Raw genomic sequence first — 25,659 nt, 5'->3', positions numbered from 1 at the left:
AGCCTCGTCTTTTTATTAGCGGCCATCACTCTGTTTTCTCCAGCAATTGCATAGCCTATAGAAATGTTGGCAACATGAGCTCATGGGCTCTCATGAAGTGTTTGATTAGATTCACAAATATATTTTCATTGATGTCAGAGTGATTAGAGGGACAATATAGTGCTGAGTACCAGGCAATTAGCAAGTTTGGTAGACTAATAATGACCATGAGCAGCATCAGAGCTTGGAGAAGCCTAATTACCGTGACTACCTTCATGACTCGTGACCGCCTGTGACGGTAATACGGTCACCGCAACAGCCCTAGCTCCACCTACCCTCGGCCAGGGGCTTGACGGTGATGATGTCGCTGGCGTTTCCACGGCCGGCTGCGGTGACGGCCACCACCCAGATGCTGTACTGACGGTTCCTGCTCAGGTTGGGGATACGGTAGAAGAAGATGTCTGGAGCTGCTTCAAACTCACTGCTCACCTGTAGGAGGGGAGAGACCGGCATGATGTTAGCAGAGAGATACAGGACCTATTCCAAATGTCTGTAACAAACTATCAATCCTTGGAGCTGAACACTAATGACACAGCCTTGACAATGTGAGCTGGAGGGATATAAGACTTCTCATGCCATATCTAGTCTAGCCTCTGAACCTGGTGCCTTCCTCTCCTCCAATTATGTTAGGCCTCAAATGTATTGTATGCCCACCACTGACTTGCCTTCATCACAGCTCTGAGACCCTGTACTCTGTGCCCTCCTTACCGTGGGGTGTGGGTTAGAGCAGAAGACAGTGTATTTCCTGATGATGCCGTTGAGTTTGAGAGGAGGGAGCCATGACACAAACACCACTGAGTTAGACGCCGCCGCTGCCTTCACGCCAGCAGGAGGACCAGGGACTGGTGAGGGAAAACCGTGAAATAGGGAAATATACATTATTATCCTTGTTCTGAGCAACATCTAAGGAAACCACTCTGTATTTAAAATGTTGTCAGTGTCAAAATCTGTCATTCAAGTGAGCGTGCCTTAACTTCTTATGCTACATGGCGATCTGCAATATGCTGGAGCTGCAGTTTTTCACCTACTAATGTGAGTTGTCTGCACCGATTATCATATTATATCATAACTCATATTTCTATAATTTCACACCAAATTCAAACAGAAGTCCTGTCAAAATGATTTATACTTGGCAACATGCTCTTCCATAATGCAAGAGGGGATATGCGGATCTAGGCAAGGTTTACCTGCCAGTTGACCCCTGGTCTCTAGGTTAACCCCAATTTAGTATGATACAGTTTTGCATCTTCCCGCTAATAGTTAAGGTTAGAATTTAGGGAGGGTAAGCTGATCCTAGATCAGTGCCTGGGGTGTCCTGGTCTACTAGTGTGCGTACCATCCTCCTTGGTGCGGGTGAAGATCTGCTCGCTGCGCACCCCATCCCCTGCCCGAGTGAAGGTCAGCACCTGGATGCTGTAGTTGGTGTACTTCTCCAGACCATCCAGCTCCAGAGATGGCTTAGAGGTGGTCACGTTACGGATCTCCCCCAGCTCTGAGAGAGAGAAGGAGAGGACGGGATAGAGAGCAATTAGAAAAATATGGGGAGGAGGAAGGCAGAGAAAGAGAAGTAAATAGCAAGGAAAAGAGACCGGGAAGAAGGAAGAAAAACAAGGATATCAAGAGTTGTCAAATGCAGAATTAACTTGCCTAACTTAAAACTTATAAGTTGCTTCTACCATACAGGTAAATATATACAGTACCAGTCAAAAGTTTGGACACACCTACTCATTCCAGGGTTTTACTATTTTTACTATTTTCTAAAAATAGAGAAGACATCAGAACCAAAAAAGTGTTAAAAAAATCTAAAGATATTTTAGATTTTAGATTCTTCAAAGCAGCCATCCTTTGCCTTGATGACAGCTTTGCACACTCTTGGCATTCTCTCAACCCGCTTCACCTGGAATGCTTTTCCAACAGTCTTGAAGGAGTTCCCACATATGCTCAGCACTTGTTGGCTGCTTTTCCTTCACTCCGCGGTCCAACTCATCCCAAACCATCTCAATTGGGTTGAGGTCAGGTTGATTGTGGAGGCCAGGTCATCTGATGCAGCACTCCATCGCTCCCCTTCTTGGTCAAATATCCCTTACACAGCCTGGAGGTGTTGGGACATTGTCCTGTTGAAAAACAAATGATAGTCCCACTAAGCGCAAACCAGATGGGATGGCGTATCGCTGCAGAATGCTGTGGTAGTCATGCTGGCTAAGTGTGCCTTGAATTCTAAATAAATCACTGACAGTGTCACCAGCGAAGCATCCCCACACCATCACACCTCCTCCTCCATGCTTCACTTTTTTGGGGGGGTTCCTACATGATTCCATTTCATAGATCTGATGTCTTCTCTATTATTCTACAATGTAGAAAATAACAGGCGGAGATCATCACAAAGACAGCGGTTGGAACCAATAATCTCAAATTTGGACTCATCAGATCAAAGGACATATTTCCCCTGGTCTAATGTCTATTGCTCGTGTTTCTTGGCCTAAGCAAGTCTCTTCTTATTAATGGTGTCCTTTAGTAGTGGTTTCTTTGCAGCAATTCGGCCATGAAGGCCTGATTCTCGCAGTCTCCTCTGAACAGTTGATGTTGGGATGTGTCTATTACTTGAACTCTGTGAAGCATTTATTTGGCCTGCAATTTCTGAGGCTGGTAACTCTAATGAACTTGTACTCTGCAGCAGAGGTAACACTCTGGGTCTTCCTTTCCTGTGGTGGTCCTCATGAGAGACAGTTTCGTCATAGCGCTTGATGTTTTTTGCGACTGCACTTCAAGAAACTTTCAAAGTTCTTAATATTTTCCGGATTGACTGGCCTTCATCGCTTAAAGTAATGATGGACTGTCGTTGCTCTTTGCTTATTTGAGCTGTTCTTGCCATAATATGGACTCTGTCTTTTACCAAATAGGGCTATCTTCTGTATACCACCCCTACATTGTCAAAACACAGCTGATTGGCTCAAACGCATTAAGAAGGAAAGACATTACACAAATTGACTTTTAACAAGGCACACATGTTAATTGAAATGCATTCCAGGTGACTACCTCTAGAAGCTGGTTGAGAGAATTCCAAGAGTGTGTAAAGCTGTCATCAAGGCTACTTTGAAGAATCTCAAATATATTATATATTTTAATTTGTTTAACACTTTTTTTGGTTACTACATAATTCCATAGTTTGATGTCTATAATGTAGAAAATATGAAAAAAAATATGAAAATCCCTGGAATGAGTAGGTGTCCAAACTTTTGACTGGTACTGTATGTCTAACTGCCAAAACAATGGAAACACTTGAGTAAATGAGGGATACAAAGTATATTGAAAGCAGGTGCTTTCACACAGGTGTGATTCCTGAGTTAATTAAGCAATTAACATCCCATAATGCTTAGGGCCATGAACAAAAATGTTTTGCAGGACATTATTTTGGCTACGCCCCCATAGGAATACAGTGCCCCATCCACAGAGCACGAGTGGTCACTGAATGGTTTGATGAGCATGAAAACAATGTAAACCATATGCCAGGACAGTGTCAGCCATCAGATCTCAACCCAATTGAACACTTATGGGAGATTCTGGAGCGGCGCCTGAGACAGTGTTTTCCACCACCATCAACAAACACCAAATTATGGAATTTCTCATGGTTGAATGGCGTCGCGTCACTCCAAAAGAGTTGTAGAATCTGCCAAGGTGCATTGAAGCTGTTCTGGCTTGTGGTGGCCTGACACTGCCTTAAGTATTCAGACCCCTTGACTTTTTCCAAATTTTGTTAGGTTACAGCCTTATTCTACAATTGATTCAATTGTAAAAAAAAAAATTTGCTCATCAATCTGCACACAATACCCCATAACGACAAAGCAAAAACTGGTTTAGACATTTTTGCTAATTTATTACAAATACAAAAATACAAACCCATCTTTCCCTCGATCCTGACTAGTCTCCCAGTAACTGACACTGAAAAAAAATGTCCCACACCATCATGCTTCACCGTAGGGATCAGAGAATCTTGTTTCTCATTGTCTGAGAGTGTTAGGTGCTTTTTAGCAAACTCCAAGTGGGCTGTCATGTGCCTTTTACTGAGGAGTGGCTTACGTCTCGCCACTCTACCATAAAAGCCTGATTGGTGGAGTGCTGCAGAAATGGTTGTCCTTCTGGAAGGTTCTCCCATCTCCACAGAGGAACTCTGGAGCTCTTTCAGAGTGACCATCGGGCTCTTGGTCAGTTTGGCTGGGCGGACAAATCTAGGAAGTGCCTTGGTGGTTCCTAACTTCTTCCATTTAAGAATGATGGAGGCCACTGTGTTCTCGGGGACCTTCAATGCTGCAGAAATGTTTTAGTATCCTTCCCAGATCTGTGCCTCGACACAATCCTGTCTCGGCGCTGTACGGACAATTCCTTCGACCTCGTGGCTTGGTTTCTTCTCTGACAAGAACTGTCAACTGTGGGACCTTATATAGACAGGTGTGTGCCTTTCCAAATCATGTCCAATCAATTGACTCCAATCAAGTTGTAGAAACATCTCAAGGATGATCAATTAAAACAGGATGCACCTGAGCTCAATTTCAAGTCGCATAGCAAAGGGGCTGAATTATTATGTAAACTTATGTATATCAGGAAAACAATTCATTTAATACATTTTAGAATAAGGCCGTTACGTAACAAAATGTGTGAAAAGTCAAGAGGTTTGATTGCTTTCCGAATGCACTATATATACACAGAAATATAAACGCAACATGTAAAGTGTTCGTCCCATGTTTCCAGAGCTGAAATAAAAGATTCCAGAAACATTCCATACGCACAAAAAGCTTATTTCTCTCAAATATTGTGCACAAATTTGTTTACATCCCTGTTAGTCAGCAATTTTTCTTTGCTTTTGCTGGTGACAATAAAAGGCCACTCTAAAATGTGAAGTTTTTTTTAAGGTACAGTTGAAGTCGGAAGTTTACATACACCTTAGCCAAATACATTTAAACTCAGTTTTTCACAATTCCTGACATTTAATCCTAGTAAAAATGCCCTGTCTTAGGTTAGTTAGGATCACCACATTATTTTAAGAATCTGATATGTCGGAATTATAGCAGAGAGAATGATTTATTTCAGCTTTTATTTCTTTCATCACATTCCCAGTGGGTCAGAAGTTTACATACACTCAATTAGTATTTGGTAGCATTGCCTTTAAATTGTTTAACTTGGGTCAAACGTTTCGGGAAGCCTTCCACACGCTTCCCACAATAAGTTGGGTGAATTTTGGCCCATTCCTCCTGACTGAGCTGGTGTAACTGAGTCAGGTTTGTAGGCCTCCTTGCTCGCACACGCTTTTTCAGTTCTACCCACAAATTTTCTATGGGATAGAGGTCAAGGCTTTGTGATGGCCACTCCAATACCTTGACTTTGATCTCCTTAAGCCATATTGCCACAACTTTGGAAGTATGCTTGGTTTCATTGTCCGTTTGGAAGACCCATTTGCGACCAAGCTTTAACTTCCTGACTGATGCCTTGAGATAGTAGTTTATGTGTCGGGGGCTAGGGTCAGTCTGTCACATCTGGAGTATTTCTCTTGTCTTTTCCGGTGTCCTGTGTGAATTTAAATATGCTCTCTCTAATTCTCTCTTTCTCTCTTTCTTTCTTTCTCTCTCTCGGAGGACCTGAGCCCTAGAACCATGCCTCAGGACTACCTGGCTTGATGACTCCTTGCTGTCCCCAGTTCACCTGGCCGTGCTGCTGCTCCAGTTCCAACTGTTCTGCCTGCAGCTATGGAACCCTGACCTGTTCACCGGACGTGCTACCTGTCCCAGACCTGCTGTCCCAGACCTGCTGGAACCCTGACCTGTTCACCGGATGTGCTACCTGTCCCAGACCTGCTGTTTTCAACTCTCTAGAGACAGCATCAGCGGTAGAGATACTCTCAAAGATCGGCTATGAAAAAGCCAACTGACACTTACTCTTGTGTTGCTGACTTGTTGCACCCTCGACAACCACTATGATTATTATTATTTGACCATGCTGGTCATTTATGAACATTTGAACATCTTGGCCATGTGCTGTTATAATGTCCACCCGGCACAGCCAGAAGAGGACTGGCCACCCCTCATAGCCTGGTTTCTCTCTAGGTTTCTTCCTAGGTTTTGGCCTTTCTAGGGAGTTTTTCCTAGCCACCGTGCTTGTTTCCATCGTATTTTCAACTACCGATAGTTTTGTCCCAAAAACTGCTGCGTTAAGAAGAAAATCTGCCTACTGTGGTCATGGCATGTGCGCTCTAGCCAACAGCTCGCCGATACAGTGTGGGTAAGCTGTGCGGGTACAATAGTCTACATGATGAGATTATTATGGATAAGAGCGAGAATATTCTTATTTGTCAAACAGCAGTAAAGCATCAATCATCATGTCATCAGAATAAGACACTCGATAATCAGTGGAGGCTGTTGAGGGGAGGATGGCTCATAATAATGGCCGGAAAGGAGCAAATGGAATGGCATCAAACACATGGATGACATGGAAGTGAAAAGTGATGCATTGCACCAGATTTAGCTAACAGCTAATATACATCTGCAAACGCTCCATCCTTTACCACAAGCTCGTCCTCCCCAATTAAGGTGCCACCAACCTCCTGTCTTGATATACACTGCGTGCACAATTATCAGGCAAATTGTATTCCTCTGGATTAATTTTATTGTTGAACAAACACAATGCTCTCAGTCAATCCAAAATGTTATTGAACCTCAAACCTGAATGTTTAACAAAGGAAAAGTGAGTTTTGTCTTTCTCAGGGAAATATATAAGTGTGCACAATTATTAGGCAACTATTAGTGTGCACAATTATTAGGCAACTAAATTACAAAAATAATTTCTCTCAACTCACTTGTTTATTCTACATTTTTAGAGTAAGTGTAACAGATAAGTAACACAAAATGACAATTATATAACATTTTTGGCCTTTCAAAATTATTCAGTGACCAATGTAGCCACCCTTATTTTCAATAACTGCCATGAGCCTTCCGTCCATGGAGTCTGTCAGTTTCTTGATCTGTTCACGATCAATTTTCACTGAAGCAGCAACCACAGCCTCCCAAATGCTGTTCAAAAAGGTGTATTGTCTTCCATCACTGTAAATCTCACGTTTGAGAAGGGCCCACAAGTTCAATAGGATTTTGTCAGGTGAGGAAGGGGGCTAGGTCATTATTCAGGCATCTTTGAGGCCCTTGCTGGCTAGCCAAGCAGTGGAGTACTTGGATGCATGTGATGGAGCATTGTCCTGCATAAAGATCATGGCCTTCTGGAATGCTGAGGACTTCTTCCTGTACCACTGTTTGACGAAAGAATCTTCCAGAAACTGGCAGTAGGTTTGGGAGTTGAGTTTCAGTCCATCTTCAACCCGAAAAGGTCCAACTACTTCATCCTCAATGATAGCAGCCCATACCAGTACCCCTCCTTCACCTTGCTGGCACCTGACTCAAAGTGGTGCCCTGTGTCCATTACTGATCCAGCCACGGGCCCATCCATTTGGTCCATCAAGAGTCACTTTCATTTCATCTGTCCCTAAAACCTTTGAAAAATCTGTCTTCACGTATTTCTTTTCCCAATCTTGACGCTTCAACTTGTGAATCTTATTCAGTGGTGGTCTTGTTTCAGTCTTCTTGACCTTGGCCATGTCTCTGAGCACTTGACACCTTGTACTTCTGAACACTCCAGGTAGGTTGCAGTTCTGGAATACGGTGGCACTGGAGGATAATGGGTTCCTGGTAGTTTGACGTTTAATTCTTCTCAAATCTTTTGCAGTTAATTTGCGCCTTTTCTTCCCCATGCGTTTTTTGCGCCCCAGTTGACTATTCGCAACAAAACATTTGAATGTCCGGTGGTCACACCTCAATAGTTTAGCTATTTAAAGAGTTTCGCATCCGTCTGAAAGGCATTTTACATTTTTGTTTTTTCAGTGTCAGTTAAATTTCTTTTTTGGCCCATTTTACCTGAGGTAATGAGGCTGCCTAATAATTATGCACACCTTGATATAAGGTGTTATTCACTTTCGCCACACCCTCCCTCATTACACAAATACATATCACCTGAAAATGATTAAATCCAATAAGCATTCAAGTTTATATGGTTTGGAGTTCGAAAATGTGAATAGAAACAATGATAAGATCAGAATACTCACTTGGCTAATAATTATGCACACAGTGTATATTGGAAAGGAGCATCAAGACCACCTTGCACTTTCACAACCCTGTGAAGTTCATCATCATTTTTTTCAGCTGTAGTCTAATAAATTGCATGGTTTCCCCGAGTCACAGTGGGAGGACCACACACCATGTCATCGCGTGACTCCAAGTTTACTTCAATACGATGGTTGCTATATCAATATTTGCACCGCAATTTCTCACATAGTACATTTTACAGACACAAAAAGATCCCCCCCATGTCGATCAAAAAAATGATTTGTCTGCATTTTTTAAATTGTACCGAAACTCCCTGTTTCCATCACAGCTGTCATGATTATTATTATTTTTTTAATCTGTTATGACTTTATTCACATAACATGTGATTACAGTACAACAAAACATAAGGTTTAGGAGTGAGAAGTGATGCATTGCACCAGATTTAGCTAACAGCTAATATACATCTGCAATCCCTGGGTAGGTGAACAAATAAACGTGAATACATTTGATACATACATCAGACATTATTCAAAACTGAAGGCAAGACATTACACATAAAAATCATTGCACATGCTGTTGGACTTGATAATAGTGGGGTTGTAAAACACATAAAACACCTAGTAAAAACAAAATATTGAACAAAGCCCAGTTATTGCACCTGTTGAATACACGTGTGCGTTCTAGAGTGTTTTCTGTTGCATTAAAAAGTCCCTGTGGTTTATTAGATTAAAATCATTGTGAACACTTTTGATTGGACTTAACCCATGTTTTTGCCTCGGGTGAGAAGGCTTGGAGGCTGCCTAAAGCTTTCAGGGAGGAGGGGAGGCCATTCCATGTCTTTATCGCTTTGTATGTGATATACTTGTACAGTATATCACATACATAAAATAAGATGGCCAAGGATGTCTTAGCGGTGAACATACATAACACCTTATTCAATCAAACCATGGACACAAATACGGGATTGAAAAGCCCATCCAAGGTCTGTTCTGGTGTGTCTCTCCTTGACTCTGACAATGCTTCTCTAAGTGTTGAATTATAGATGTCTCTCCATCTCTCTCCTCTTTCTCTCTTTCACTTTCCTCTTTCTCTCCCCCTCCTTTCTCTATCCTCTGTCTTCTCTCCATTCTCTCTCTCTCTCTTCCCTCCTCTACTGCAGTCTGGATGTGAGCCACAGTTTACTAATGCTCCATGCTCCCTGTTAGTACAGGTGTTCCTCCTCCTCCTCCCTCTCTCCCTTCCTCCTCCTCCCTCTCTTTAATGAAGCCATTCAAACGCCAAACTGTCCCAATGCAGCCATAGCATATTAACAGCTCAGGTGTTCTACACTAGCTGGAATCTGTTCATCTATGTCTCTATAGCTCCATCCTTTATGGTTGTGTTGTGGGCTGTTCAGAGCACTTATTTGGGATATAACAGTGAGTGAAAGGTTTACGAGTCAGAATACTGTGATTTGGAAATGTATAGTACAATATATGCTGTGGTTTACGATAGTTGGAATCACTATTCTGACTCATGAAATGGGTGATAAATATACACCATTGATGAGTGCTTGAATGCAAATAATAAAAGAAAACATTATTTTGAGTTTGATTACTGCAGTGACGGGATAGAGCCAAATGCTTAGAACAGCAGTGTTGGATGAATAAAACTAAGTTCTTTCACCAACTTAGAAAAAGGGCCTATAGCCCCGTCTGCTGGTGCATGAGGTTTTAACAACCCATGATACTTTGCTCATATTTGGAATATATGAAGAGCACAACAGGCACTGGCTGAAGGTTTAGACAAGTGTCTTAGACAATAAATACATAAATATGATTTCTTATCACACATAATGAGTGACATATTTCATTTAAATGAATAAGATCTGTATTCATACTCAACGTTACATACGATAGATATCAATATGTATAGAATATATGTAACACATGGCTATGGCTGTAGTATTGTTGGGACTCTGGAGCGTGTCCCACTATGAAATGCACTGTTACTATGCAAACTAGATTGAGCTGTCAGGCTGTGAGCGGTGCTTTTCTATTAGTGCATCCAGGGGCCATCAGCGAGGATGTGATATGACAGATGAGGGGTCAAAGGTAACGTGGCTGTCAGAAGCGGTCACTCTGATGTCTCTCCAGCACGTGACGGCTGCATGCCATGCCAGGCTGTCTGGATTGGACTAGAAAGCCTGGGTCACTGCTAAAAATGTCTCATTCATCCACTTCAATTTTCATGCATAGTGAATCATGTTGATACTGTATACATTCTATATACAGTGTGTCTTGGAGAGTTACGGACCAGGCAAGATATAGTATAACGTCTACATCCTTCTCTGTGTGTGTGTGTGTGTGTGTGTGTACACTGTGTGTGTACTGTGTGTGTACTGTGTGTGTACTGTGTGTGTACTGTGTGTTGCTGTACCTCCGTCCGGCAGGTTGGCCCAGTAGATGACTCTGAAGCCAAGCAGGATGCCGTTGAGGGCGTCTTTAGGAGGGGTCAGCCAGGACAGAGAGATAACCTCTGGCGACGCCGCCGTGGCCTGGACATTCTCTGGAGGTCGGCTGGGAACTGTTACAACCAGTCAGGAGGAAAAACAACACCGTTACCTCACTCTCCAAACAAGAAGCATGAACAGAAGAGTTTACTGAAGAGACGAAAATATTGAGCTACTCTTGGAGGACAATGGAAGTGAACTTCAAAATGCTTATTTGAACTTTTGGAATCTAGCATTCATCATGGTTTTTTGAGCCATGGCAATAATGACCGCCACATACTGATCACGTGACAGTCACTACACCAGCAGTACCAACACTATCCACTAGATGGCAATAAAGCTCCATCCTGGGAGTTCACTCCCCTCAAAGACAAAACATCAGCCATTTGACCCTTGATGCACCACAATAATGTAGAATACCTTCATTCAGCAAAATACATTTGTGAAATTAATAAGATTTTCACTGTCTACCATATTGTCACTGATAGCTAAGGGCAGTGTTTGTGTGTGTGTGTGTGTGTGTGTGTGTGTGTGTGTGTGTGTGTGTGTGTGTGTGTGTGTGTGTGTGTGTGTGTGTGTGTGTGTGTGTGTGTGTGTGTGTGTGTGTGTGTGTGTGTGTGTGTAATTGAGATCTGAGCTACTGTCAGTTCAGTAGATGAGGTACAGGGCAAAGAAGTCAGTCTACCAGCATTCTGCCAATGGAATGGAACTATCCAAACTGAGTGTATTTTGAAGGTTATGCCAAGGTCAAGTCAATTCTACGATTCTGAGACATGGAAGGCTAAGGTCCTACTGTATCTGTGGGTAGACCAGAGTAGTTGGTCTCAGATGGCCCAGCCCACTTCACAATAATGAAGATGGCAGTCATGTGTGTGTGTGTGTGTGTGTGTGTGTGTGTGTGTGTGTCTGTGTGCGTGCGTGTGTGCATGTGCGTGCATGTGCGCGTGTCCTCACCATCCTCCAGTGTGGTAGAGATGACCTCCTGGGAGGAGGGTCCAGTCCCAGCGCTGTTGCTGGCCTGCACCACCACCCCATACTGGGTGAATTTCTTCAGGCTGTCCAGGGTGATGCTCTCACTGTGGTCGTTGTCCCCCGTCGTTTCCATGGTGATGACATTGAACTGGTAGTTTCCCCCGGAGCTGAACTCCCTGTAGCCCACCTGGTAGCCTCGGATCGCTCCGTTCTGGAGATGCTTCTTAGGAGCCTGGGGGAGGACAGAGAGGGGGAGTGAAGAAGGAGGAGAGGGGAACGCACATTAGATATTGGGGGAAATTTGTATTTTTCAAAAGCTCTTTAAGGACAGAAGAATGGTTGTGGCCCTCAAGGCCCTGAAGTGTATCAGACCATGTAGCTAACAGACCATAGAGCTGCAGTAAGGGTTTTTCAGTCCTAGTGGTAATAGCAGGTTAAATGTATCTTACCCTCCAGGAGACTTTGATGCTCTGAGAGGAGAAAGCTTCAAGCTGCACATCTTGTGGGGGACCATCAGGGGCTAGAAGAAAAGACACATTAAGGTAATTGAGATCTGAGCTACTGTCAGTTCAGTAGATGAGGTACAGGGCAAAGAAGTCAGTCTACCAGCATTCTGCCAATGGAATGGAACTATCCAAACTGAGTGTATTTTGAAGGTTATGCCAAGGTCAAGTCAATTCTACGATTCTGAGACATGGAAGGCTAAGGTCCTACTGTATCTATGGGTAGACCAGAGTAGTTGGTCTCAGATGGCCCAGCCCACTTCACAATAATGAAGATGGCAGTCATGTTTATGAGAGGTCATGGGGGACAGACAGTCAGAAGAGAAGTGAGAGAGAGAAGTGCAGAGTGGGGGTTGGGAGGAACCACCAAAGAACCACCAAAGGGAACAGGGGCAGTTTGCAGAGGGGCTGGCCCGTGGTCTATTGATTGCAGTGTGACATTTACAACATGGTCTGTTAATTGAAAAGTCCTGCTTTTAGTGCAGGGTCAGCGTATCTTCAATAATGCAGTAGAGCCAATGGAGATGATGTCACTCTGCTGTTAATGAATTGACTTGACTCCCCATTCCCCTCTTACAACATTAATGTTCTAGATGCGTTTTATAGGACGTTGCAAGAACATTCATGTGTCTAGTTTTCTAAGGGTTAGGAGAATATTTCATCCACATTCCACCAGACATACACAGGACATGGTTGGCATGTTCTCAGAAATTAAAGTTCTAGACACGTTTCAGGAGAATGTTGCAATAACATTCCTGGGTCCAGTTTTCTGAGGGTTAGGAGAATATTCCAACAACATCATATTCTATGGAAACATGGCAAGAACACCTTGTTACTGTTGCCAAGCCCATCAATGCCCTGATTGGTGAACCACTAAACCATTCACAGCTCTTTTTGTCTGTTGGCCAAGTTAGGGATACTCACAAAGTTCTTTTAACATACAGTGTTTACACACTTTGACATACAAGATTACATTATGCATTTATTATTCAACATGTCCTCACCTGGGATTGAACTCAGATCAGTTAAGTTGACAATTCTCTTATTATTGACTTGATTTACATATTTAAACAATTTAAGGGCTTTCTGTATAGTTGCCTGATGCCGGTGGGGCATATTAACCTGTTTCAATGATACTTCTGTATCACTATGATCAATCCCCCCAAAAAATGAGTGTATTTTTAACAGAGCTGAGATTTACTTCATAGTGCATTCATCCTTTTGCTTAGACCTATCAAGTTTTTTCAGATCTGCACAAGTGCCTTGGTAGGAGGGTTTAGGGTTTCTTCTGGATAGGGCATAACTATACTGGCCCAATAAGCACATGCCCTTCAGATATCCCTTATTGGGACAGTGGTTAGAGTGTTTGACATTATTGCTGGTGGCCTTGCATTGAGACCTGGTAGGGGAGTCCACTTACTCTCACATTCTTAGCAATATATGTTAATTTCAGTATTGCACTTATCAGACATTTTGATTGTTTATATGGACATTTCGTTAGAACACTTGGAAAATGATTTACTATCTGAAACAACTTGATAGGTGTAAGCAATAACGTGAATGCACTTTGAAATAAATCCCAGGTCGGTAAAAGGTACACCAGAAAATATTTTATTGGTCATAGTGATTCAGGAGTATCATTAAAACAGGTTAATATGCCCCACCAACATTAGACAACTACAGAAAGTCCTCCAGTTGCTGAAGTAAGTAAATCAAATCAATGATGATAGAATAGTCAGATTAACTGATACCTGATGTGGACCTGGTGGCATAGCAGGAAGAATGGAGTACTGTGAACCAAGAGGTTGTGATTTTTAAATCCCCGGTGAGGACATTGAATAATAAATACTGTTACATGCACAATGCAATCATGTATGTCTAATATGTCATATGAAAAGGATTTGCCAGTAGATTGTCAATTTGATTTATGATGATGATTGCTAGCTAAGATTTTGAAAGTATGATGTTGACATGATCAGTCCAATCAAAGCTATGGTAGATATAACGTGATTTGACGTCATATTATCTGTGGCCAATGACCTTGAGCCTTCTTGGATGGGCACTTCTAATGTAACTCTATGGCAGCACTCAAGGGGCTTGAATTTTCTAGCTCTACCCGTAGATTTTGTGGTGATGTAGTGTCCCCATGAGTGGCAGAACACTGAGCCAATCATGGCGCAACTAGAGAACATTACCAACCCCTACGCTTAGGATTTTTCCGCTGGCTGCCCCACCACCACAGAAAGCACTGAGCTAGGCTGAAACACCTGCATTTCGGAGCTGGCTTACTCAAGAAAGCACAAAAGAGACCATGTTTGTATGCGGCTTTATTAACTCTATGATTTTTTTTAAACATTGTTTGCAAACGGATATGTGACACATATTTATGCCAAAATAATATGCCCCAAATCCCTGAATAACGGGCCGCCACTGATTTTCAGTAAGCCATAATAAACTGGGTAGCCTGGGAGTGGCGTAATGAGAAAGTCCTTCTCCGTTTCCGTTATCCAACCCTCTGAAAGAGCATTATATATGAAGCTATCTACAGTGCCTTCAGAAAGTATTCATACCCCTTGATTTATTCCACATTTTGTTGTGTTACAGCCTGAATTCAAAATTGATTAAATATATTTTTTCTCTCACCTATCTACACACAATACCCAATAATGACAAAGTGAAAACATGATTTTAGAAATTGTAGCAAATGTATTGAAAATGAAATACAGAAATATCTCATTTACAGAAGTATTCACACCCCTGAGTCAATACATGTTAGGATCACCTTTGGCAGTGATTACAGCTGCGAGTCTTTCTGGGTAAGTATCTAAGAGCTTTGCACACCTGGATTGTACAATATTTGTCCAATTTTCTTTTCAAAATTCTTCAAGCTCTGTCAAATTGGTTGTCGATTATTGCTAGACAACCATTTTCAATTATTTTCATAGATTTTTAAGCAGATTTAAGTCAAAACTGTAACTCGGCCACTCAGGAACATTCACTGTCTTCTTGGTAAGCAACTCCAGTGTAGATTTGGCCTTGTGTTTTAGGTTATTGTCCTGCTGAAAGGTGAATTCCTCTCCCAGTGTCTAGTGGAATGAACCAAGTTTTCCTTTAGGATTTTGCCTGTGCATAGCTCCATTGCGTTTTTTTTTTACCCTGAAAACTCCCTAGTCCTTAAGGATTACAAGCATACCCATAACATGATGCAGCCACCACTATGCTTGAAAATATGGAGAGTGGTACTCAGTAATGTGTTACATTGGATTTGCCCCAAACATACCACTTTTTATTCAGGACAAAAAGTTAATTGCTTTGCCACATTTTTTGCAGTATTACTTTAGTGCCTTGTTGCAAACATGATGCATATTTTGGAATATTTGTATTCTGTACAGGCTTCCTACTTTTCACTCTGTTAATTAGGTTAGTCTTGTTGAGTAACTACAATGTTGTTGATCCATTGTCAGTTTTTACCTATCATAGTCATTCAACTCTGAAACTGTTTTAAAATCACCAATGGCATCATGGTGAAATCCCTGAGGGGTTTTCTTCCTATCCGGCAACTGAGTTGGGAAGGATCCCTGTATCTTTGTAGTAACTGGGTGTATTGATACGCCATCCAAAGTGTAATTAATAACTTCACCATGCTCAAAGGGATATTCAATGTCTGCTTTTTTTATTTTTACCCATCTACCAATAGGTGCCGTTCTTCGCAATGCAGTGGAAAACCTCCCTGGTCTTTGTGGTTGAATCTGTGCTTGAAATTCACTGTTCAACTGAGGGACATTACAGATAATTGTATGTGTGGGGTACATAAATGATGTAATCATTCAAAAATCATGTTAAACACTATTATTGCAAGTTTAAGTTTATCTTGGTAAACCCTTTTTGTCATTGTTGTTGAGCACCCTTCCCTTCCTTTGTTTGGTGAAGTGCAAAGGCCCACCTGAACATGGCAACCATGTTCTGTGTATGTTTGGTGGGCCGTTGATGGAATATTCACCTAACCCACAGAAAACTGGACACATGAATGTTCTTGCAATGTTCTCATTCAACGTGTATAGAACATTAATATCTTATGTTCTGAGAACATGGTAACCACAATCTCGGTAAGTTCTATTTCACATTAAGGGAATGGTCTCTTGGTCTCTTGGAGACATTCCTTGCACATCACGGGAACATTCCTATGAAAACCTTAGTTAATGACCTATTGAGACTCTTAAGGGAACGTTCTCTAAAGTTGTGGGAATGTTTGTTGTTAGCTGGGATGTCTGTGTGTGCATGCTGCATGTGCATACATATGACCAGTGGTGGTCTGGTGAGTCTATACCTGCTTCGTCTGTGGTGATGGTGAGTTCGTTGCTGGCCTCACTCTTGCCGATGTGGTTCTTGGCGAACATGCGGATGCTGTAGGTGGAGGAGGGGTGCAGGTCTATGATGGTGGCCTGGTTGAGCTGGGGAGACACGTCTTTGGTCCTTTGGGCTGTTTCCCAGGAGCCTGTAGGGCCAGAGGTCAAGGTTTATGTGGGTTCGTGAGGACCACTGAGCGGGGCTAGAGGTCAAAGCCTGCTAAGTGCATTAATCTGCGGTATTGAATTATAGCACTGAGACAAGAAAAGATCATGAATAATGATTATTTGGAAGACAAAAGGAGCACATCCATCTTAACATGATGATACAGAGAAGCATTTCATCAGGATAGACTATAGACATACACAGGAAGTTAAAGTATTTGTATTCATACAGTGTTTCGCCTAAGATTATCTTTAGCAGCAGTGGCAAAGGCAGCGGTGATAGGGGGGTTGCTCTTTCCTGGGGGGGTCCTGGGGCATGCACCTCCGGGAGATTTTTTTGTAGAACGACTGTGAGAAGGTCACTGATGGTGATTTTTTTAAAAGACATTCTACTCCAAAGTGCATGAAAATTACATTATGTTGACACCATCTGAAATATAACTAATGCGTGCCACTGCACTGTATGGAGATGAGGAGCAAGTGGTGGCTGTGCACTCGTGGCTCTCATACGCACCACTGCTCACTTTGTTTGCTACAAATTGATGTTGTAACTTGTCACTCTGTCACTGTTAAAGGGATAGTGCGAGATTTTGGAAATCAAGCCATTTTATTCTTAGCCAGAATCAGATTAACTCATGACTAATTGATACCATGTTTATGTCTCTCCGTGCAGTTTGAAAGAAGTTGAAGGTTGTTTTGTGAGCCATTGCTAATTAGTGTCAGCAGAATGACTTGCGCTAAAGCTAGTAAGCAAGTTACTTCAAACTGCATGCAGAGACATAAAAATTTTATAAAAATGGTATCCATGAGTTCAACTGACTCTGTGTAAGTATAAAAAGGGCTTACTTGCCAAAATCTCGCACTATACTTTTAAAAGCACGTCTCGGTAGAAATATTGTATATAAATCATAACTTTTGGAGTGGCGGCAACAATTTAGTAGTGGCGGCCCACCACTGCAAAATGAATATAGGTGAAACACTGCTTACAGTATTACTATACATCGCTGGCATCCAGAACATGCCATCTCTTACAAAGATAACTCTTGTTTGTCTTGTACCTGATTTGTTCTTGCACTCAATGTCGAAGCCTGTGATTGGGCTGTTTCCGTCAAAGCCCATGGTCCAGCGGAGGGCGATGGTCCTGTCCTTCACCTCTCTGATCTCCACCTCAGGAGGGTCCGGGGGCTCTGAAGGGCACCACAAAGTCACACATGTGTGTTAGAGCCCTGCACAGGCATGCATTTTAACCCCAAGCCCTTCCCATGCCCGCGACATTAAAGTCCTACCCAACCCAGGCCAGATTGCTTCAGCCAAATTTAAGGCCCCGCCCTGCCTGAAACCCGAAATCAGAAATAACTTCCTCTGTTTGTAAATCTATTAGATACCCCTCTGTCTGTTACTCGCTCCCTGTGTGCTCTGCTCATGGCGCTTTGACTCTGAGTATTCATAGCAACAGCTCCGCTTAGGCTGCTCTGCTCAATGAAGAGACATTGGAGAGCAGTTAGCTTTTAGCTACTTTTCGTGACAAAACTCAATGAACATAATTATTTTCTGTGAAATAATCTGTCCTGTCTTATATTTGAAGAGGTTGAAGCACTTCTGACACAATGTTATGATCTTAGTCAGATATGACTGTACCGTGCAGCAGTGCACCATCAAATGGCTCAGCTTCAAAATGTTAGTGATCAATTTAGTGATACCCGAGCCCTGCCCGTACCATAGTTACTGATAAAAAAACAAGCCCTACCCGGTCCTAACCCAATGTAAAATGTCGGGGCTTGTCAGGCTTGGTTGGGGTAGCAGAACTCTAATATGGGTATACAACGCTATGGTAGTAATGAAGGACTAGCTAGCTAGCTAGCTACACCTACTAGGGAGTCCATTAACTGCAGTGGCTGAGCTCAAACGTCATCCAAGTCCTACTATGGAGAAGCCACACAAACGGCAAGGATGGCGAGACATCTTCATGACACTGTGCTGTCTGCATGCCCCTGGACATGCTCCAGAGACCATCTTTGCTTGCTCTGCCCTTTTGACCACCTCCCTCTGATGATCAGTCAAGCCATGAACTTTCCGACCCTCTGATAACCTTGAATAATGCTGTTGTTGTTGTTTTCTAAATTGCTCGTCTTTTTTGTGTTGCTTTAAAGCGCTTTGAGATTCTTTATGTAATGAATAGTGCTATATAAGTTGAATAAATTATTATTATTATTGTTATTATTATTATGCTGATGTTGCATCATTACCTTATTTGGAGGGGTTATATATTTTTATTTCATGATGTTTTCATGACGATTGTCAGTGTTAGGCAGCTGTACCTTGCACTGTTAGCTGGATGATCCCTCGGTCTTCACCATAGGAGTTGATGGCATGGCAGGAGAAGAAGCCTGAGTCTTCCCTCACTGTAGGCCGGATCTATAGAAAAGGGGAAAAGAGGGTCAGCTACATAGATAAGAAAGTGCATGGGAAATACACATTCTGGGCCATATCATTCACAGACAGGGCTCATGATGAGCCATCATAACAAACTGACAAACTCAGTATGCAGGCTTTTTCTCCAACGCTTTGGTCCAAGCAAAATCTCTGCATAACCAGTAGTGCTCCACCTGGCCTCAGCTGAGGTAACTATAACTGGGAAGCGAGCAGTACCACTCCCCCTGGTGGTGTGTATGTGTACCTGCAGGGTGGAGATGACCTCGTCGGCCACCTCTTTGACGGTGACCACGTAGCGGTGGCTGCTCTCTGGGTTGATGATGCGATCTTCCTTCTCCCAACGCACCATGATGGGTTTCTCCCCGTGGGCCGTGCAGCTCATCCTCTTCTCACTGCCCTGCGTTGCCAGCGTGGTGTTGGGGTACGACGTGATCATGGCTGGGACTGGGAGGGAGAGAGAAAGAGGGGAGGGAAAGAGAGAGAGCGAGAACGACAGAGAGCGAGAAAGGAGGAGAGGGAGAGGGATAGAGAGAGAGAAAAGAGGAGAAGGCATATGTTACATTAGTTATGAAGTAAGACTGGCTGAACATGTTTAGCCATAATCCAATTCCAGTGGGACATCATAGTGATACCTGCCACACGGAGGGTAGTTACAAGACAGGGGAATAGTGTAATGAATCAAATCACTCTGCTAAAATTACACTTAATTGAGTCATAGTATAGCTGACTTCATTGGTTGCAAAGTGTGCTGGTTTGCTCCAACTTCTAACATTATACACAATAAACCCCATGCCTGCCTGTTATGTTGAGCTGTGACAACAAACATCTTGTGACCACAAGCAGACAAGGCTTGGATAGGAGAAAATACTTATTGGTCGGTCTCTGACAGCACACTAAGGACAGCACACTACACACACTAGAGATTCAAACACACACAGCTCATTACCCCCACAACTGAGTGTGTAATGACACACACACACACACACACCATGGCTCCTGTGATGTGATGGAAAGTGTCAGGCGAGGGGATGCAGACATTTAAGCTTCATCTCTTATTCACTCCCCAGCCATTTTGAGCCGTGCTACAGAAAAATAAGGCTGATTTATTTAGCATGACAACTATGTGAGATGCACTTGGAGTAGTGAGGGAAAAAATTATTCCTTGCAGCCTTCTGTAAATGTTAGCATTTTGAGCAATGGTAGTCTTTTACATAGTCATAAACTATAACAAACATTTATGACGTTGTCCACTAGTATTACCATAATTATGACATAGGATCATGTTGATATTGGATGAGAGGCCTTCAATGGGACGCAACACTGTTGAAAAACATGTAGTCAATGAAGCGCCTACTGTACGGAAGGGCTACATGAGGTGAGGTGGGCATCACACAGGAGGAGACAAGACCAATGTAACCAGTGTGTGAGAGAGTAAGCAGCACAGCTGTGTCTGTCTGTCTGTCTGTCCTGAGGCATTTGCCACAGTGCCAGGCTGTTTCTGTAATTGCTGTGTTGACGTATTTCTTTAATATCTAGCAGCATTATGGGCAGAGGAACACGGCTCTGGGGGCAGGGGAGCGAGGTGACGCCTCCACTGGGAGACTCACACATTAGACAACCACTCATTTTTTATTTCACACTGTGGACTAAATAAACAGGCATGCGCGCACGCAAGCGCTTTATTCAGCAGCACTGACGGATATGTGTATCTCTAGCTGACAGAGTAGAGGCTAGGAGATCCCTGTTTCAAAACCTCCAGCCCAGAGGGCAACAAACATGATGCACTCCAGCCTGCTCAGCCTGCTTCTCTGCCTGCCTGCAGGGAATTCTGGGATATTATGCTCCCGCGAGAGAAAAAGATGCAGATCCCTCCTCCCAGGCTCCCTTTCACCTGGCCAGGTTACCATGCCAACTGGCATTGGACAATCTCTCTCTCCCTCTCTCTCTATCCCCGTTCTCAGAAGAGGCCATTTATAGTACCAGGAATAGAACATGGACCAGCCATTGATTTCCAACAGGACCATGATTATACTATTCCAGCCCTGAATGTCGCAATGCAGACCCAAAATAAAAACAGGGATATATAACGCATCTCTGTATCTTGTAATAATGTTATTCATGTGACAAACAATAACATAATTGAGCAAATAGTCAGGAGACATTATAGTTAAAAACACTGCCCAGATACTTTACGCCTGCATTGTTGTGGTCCATTACAGGCTCAAAAAGAGTAAATAAAAGCAAAAAATAGACCCTGTCTGTCTCAATACATTAATCAATATATACAGTGCATTCGGGAAGTGTTTAGTCCCCTTGACTTTTTCCACATTTTGTTACGTTACAGCCCTGTTCTAAAATAGATTAAATCGTCCCCCCCCCATCACTCTACACATAACACCCCATAATGATAAAGCAACATCTGTTTTTTAGAAATTTTTGCACATTTATAAAAACCTACTGAAATATTACATTTACATAAGTATTCAGACCCTTTACTCAGTACTTTGTTGAAGTACCTTTGGCAGTGACTATAGCCTCGAATCTTCTTGGGTATGACGCTACAAGCTTGGCACACCTGTATTTGGGGAGTTTCTCCCATTATTCTCTGCAGATCCTCTCAAGCTCTGTCAGGTTGGATGGGGAGCATCGCTGCACAGCTATTTTCAGGTCTTTCCAGAGATCTTCGATCGGGCTAAAGTCCGGGCTATGGCTGGGCCACTCAAGGACATTCAGAGACTTGTCCCGAAGCCACTTCTGCGTTGTGTTGGCTGTGTGCTTAGGGTCATTGTCCTGTTGGAAGGTGAACCTTCACCCCAGTCTGAGGTCCTGAGCGTTCTGGAGCAGGTTTTCATAAATAATCTTTCTGTACTTTGTTCTGTTCATCTTTCCTTCGATCCTGACTAGTCTCCCAGTCACTGCTGCTGAAAAACATCCCCACAGCATGATGCTGCCACCACCATGCTTCACCGTAGGGATGGTGCCAGGTTTCCTCCAGACGTGACGCTGGCATTCAGGCCAAAGAGTTCAATCTTGTTTTTTTCAGACCAGAGAATCTCTCCTTTATGTGCCTTTTGGCAAACTCCAAGCGGGCTGTCATTAGCTTTTTAGTGAAGAGTGGCTTCTGTCTGGCAACTCTACCATAAGGGCCTGATTGGTGGAATGCTGCAGAGATGATTGTCCTTCTGGAAGGTTCTCCCTTCTCTGCAGCGGAACTCTGGAGCCCAGTAAGAGTGTGTTATGGGAATTTTCGAATCCCAATGATAAAAATGAACAATCAATAAGCCTTGACTAATCATTTTTTTTACATTTACATTTTAGTCATTTAGCAGACGCTGTTATCCAGAGCGACTTACAGTAGTGAATGCATACATTTCATCCAATTTTTTTTATTTTTTTTATTATTATTTTTTTCCTGTGCTGGCCCCCTGTGGGAATTGAACCCACAACCCTGGTGTTGCAAACACCATGCTCTACCAACTGAGCTACATCTACCCAAGGTTTGTAAGACACTGGGTTAAGAATAATTAGGCAAGGACTCAGCTTTCTGCAAAAGGTCTGTACAGTTTATTCAGAGAACGTTCTAAAGTCCAAAATCAAGACTCAGTCCTTTTATAATACAAACACATTCTTATCTTTAGACCACTCCCTTCTCCAACAACCAGTACTTTTCCACTCACCACAAAGAACCATAAAAACTTGCCACATTCTTCAAGGCTTTCACCTTCCATCCCCCTTTATGACCCTCTTGGTTTGAAATCTCTACAATGTTTTTATTTTAACTAATCTACAACTTCACTCAGTTTACATCCCTACTAAAGAATATAACCTCAAAGTTTTACAATCCTAACCGATCTCCCCATATCCTGATTTTATCATCCCATTATTCTTAAACATATCTCCCTATTCTATATTAACAGAGTGGAACAATTTAGTCATTATTCTAACACATACAAATTATTCTAACAGAGTGACCATCGGGTTCTTGGTCACCTCCCTGACCAAGGCCCTTCTCCTCCGATTGCTCAGCTCTAGGAATAGTCTTGGTGGTTGCAAACTTCTTCCATTTAAGAATGATGGAGGCCACAGTGTTCTTGGGGACCTTCAATCCTGTAGACATTTTTGGTACCCTTCCCCAGATCTGTGCCTCGGCACAATCCTGTCTCGGAGCTCTCACGACAATTCCTTCGACCTCATGTCTTGGTTTTTGCTCTGACATGCACTGTCAACTGTGGGACCTTATATAGACAGGTGTGTGCCTTTCCAAATAATGTCCAATCAATTGAATTTACCACAGGTGGACTCCAATTAAGTTGTAGAAACAAGGATGATCAATGGAAACAGGATGCACCTGAGCAAAATTTCGAGTCTCATAGCAAATTTCTAAACTTGTTTTCGCTTTGTCATTATGGGGTATTGTGTGTAGATTGTTGAATGAAAAAAAAATATTGAATCCATTTTAGAATAAGGCTGTACCGTAACAAAATGTGGAAAAAGTGAAGGGGTCTGAATACTTTCTGAATGCACTGTACATTTCGGTGGCAGTAGCAAGAACTGAACTTGACAAACATATGACAAACAGGTTGTATCACCAGCCAGACTTATATAGATCTACCATACTTATGCCTGATGTGAAATATGCAGTAGGCCTATATTTCCACCATCTTATTCACTCAGTTGAAACAGATAACAAAATATCCCATCTCCTACCAACCTGACACCCCTGATCCATCAACATGCAGTACATTGAATGGTCATCTAACAGAAACATGAACCTACACTACCGTTCAAAAGTTTGGGGTCACTTAGAAATGTCCTTGTTTTTAAAAGAAAAGCAAATGTTTTTCCATTAAAATATCATCAAATTGATCAGAAATACAGTGTTGACACTGTTAATGTTGTAAATGACTATTGTAGCTGGAAATGGCAGATTTTTTATGGAATATCTACATAGTCATCCAGAGGCCCATTATCACAGGCCCATTATCACAGGCCCATCACTCCTGTGTTCCAATGGCGAAAACTGGCTCTAACCAGAATAGAAAGAGGAGTGGGAGGCCCCGGTGAGCAAGAGGACAAGTCCATTAGAGTGTCTAATTTGAGAAACAGACGCCTCACAAGTCCTCAACTGGCAGCTTCATTAAATAGTACCCGCAAAACACCAGTCTCAACGTCAACAGTGAAGAGGCGACTCTGGGATGCTGGCCTTCTTGGCAGAGTTGCAAAGAAAAAGCCATTCTCAGACTGGCCAATAAAAATTAAAGATAAAGATGGGCAAAGGAACACAGACACTGGACAGAGATATGGCTTTTTTTCTGGTTAGAGCCAGTTTGCGTTGTTCTGTGAAGGGAGTAGTACACAGCGTTGTACGAGATCTTCAGTTTCTTGGCAATTTCTCGCATGGAATAGCCTTCATTTCTCAGAACAAGAATAGACTGATGAGTTTCAGAAGAAAGTTATTTCTTTCTGGTCATTTTGAGCCTGTAATCGAACCCACAAATGCTGATACTCCAGATACTCAACTAGTCTAAAGAAGGCCAGCAGTTTTCAGCATGCTAACATAATTGCAAAACGGTTTTCTAATAATCAATTAGCCTTTTAAATGATCAACTTAGATTAGCTAATACAATGTGCCATTGGAACACAGGAGTGATGGTTGCTGATAATGGGCCTCTGTATGCCTATGTAGATATTCCATAGAAATCAGCCGATAACAGCTACAATAGTCATTTACAACATTAACAATGTCTACATTGTATTTCTGATCAATTTCATGTTATTTTAATGGACAAAAAATGTGCTTTTCTTTCAAAAACATTTCTAAGTGACCCCAAACTTTTGAACGGTAGTGTATGACTGTAGATTCCAGGTCGGATGCACAGCCGCAGGCATCAGGCTCTGTTTACCCCAGCAGAGTGAGTGTCTGGCTGAGGAATGTAGGCCACAGGGTGCCCTGGCTGGATGACTGAACCATGGGAGTGAGATGAGAACGAGACGAGATCACTCCCTACAGGAGCCCACTGCCCCTGGGGCACTGTGTGTGTGTGTGTGTGTGTGTGTGTGTGTGTGTGTGTGTGTGTGTGTGTGTGTGTGTGTGTGTGTGTGTGTGTGTGTGTGTGTGTGTGTGTGTGTGTGTGTGTGTGTGTGTGTGTGTGTGTGTGTGTGCGTGTGTAGAGTGGGTAGGTAGAGGGAATGGTGGTGATGGCACAGAGATGACTGGTTCACTGGGTGCTAGCTCTACTCACTGCACCAAAATAATTCCCTTAGCTGCACAATTGGGTTGGATATTGAGCATGATGCTGAGTATATGGCTGCAGACAGGCTGCTTTGTGTGGGTAGTTGGAGGGCTGTAACGGGGGAAGGAGAGAGCGAGAGAGAGAGAGAGAGAGAGAGAGAGAGAGAGAATGATTATTTTCTATACTCCAGTGTCTGAGGGAAGCTGTCTGATTGGGTGATTGGGAGCTTGGCGACCAGGCAACAATGCTGTTTTTCACCAATTAAGTCTCATTATGCGCGCGCTCTCATCATTGTGTCTCGGAGCGTTATGAGTGTAATGCTCTTAATTGATCCTAATT

At 42.7% G+C, this 25,659-nt stretch overlaps 1 protein-coding gene across 4 annotated transcripts in view; it reads right to left on the bottom strand.

Moving 5' to 3' along the window:
• Positions 1-25,659, bottom strand: part of LOC115148920 (Down syndrome cell adhesion molecule homolog) — a 135,303-nt gene that overhangs the window by 22,003 nt on the left and 87,641 nt on the right. For all 4 annotated transcript variants that reach the window (XM_029691232.1, XM_029691234.1, XM_029691233.1 and 1 more), the window contains 10 exons: positions 19,332-19,531; positions 18,973-19,069; positions 17,713-17,841; positions 16,471-16,638; positions 12,090-12,160; positions 11,623-11,872; positions 10,596-10,742; positions 1,376-1,531; positions 748-881; positions 315-468 (listed from right to left, as the gene is read on the bottom strand). In XM_029691232.1, coding sequence (XP_029547092.1) covers positions 315-468; positions 748-881; positions 1,376-1,531; positions 10,596-10,742; positions 11,623-11,872; positions 12,090-12,160; positions 16,471-16,638; positions 17,713-17,841; positions 18,973-19,069; positions 19,332-19,531 — 1,506 coding nt within the window. The remainder of the gene's footprint in view (positions 1-314; positions 469-747; positions 882-1,375; positions 1,532-10,595; positions 10,743-11,622; positions 11,873-12,089; positions 12,161-16,470; positions 16,639-17,712; positions 17,842-18,972; positions 19,070-19,331; positions 19,532-25,659) is intronic.

The sequence above is a fragment of the Salmo trutta genome, chromosome 15 (assembly GCF_901001165.1).
Source record: "Salmo trutta chromosome 15, fSalTru1.1, whole genome shotgun sequence".
Taxonomy (NCBI): domain Eukaryota; kingdom Metazoa; phylum Chordata; class Actinopteri; order Salmoniformes; family Salmonidae; genus Salmo; species Salmo trutta.
Note: the sequence above shows the minus strand (reverse complement) of the source record. Positions and strands in the feature narration are given on the sequence as shown.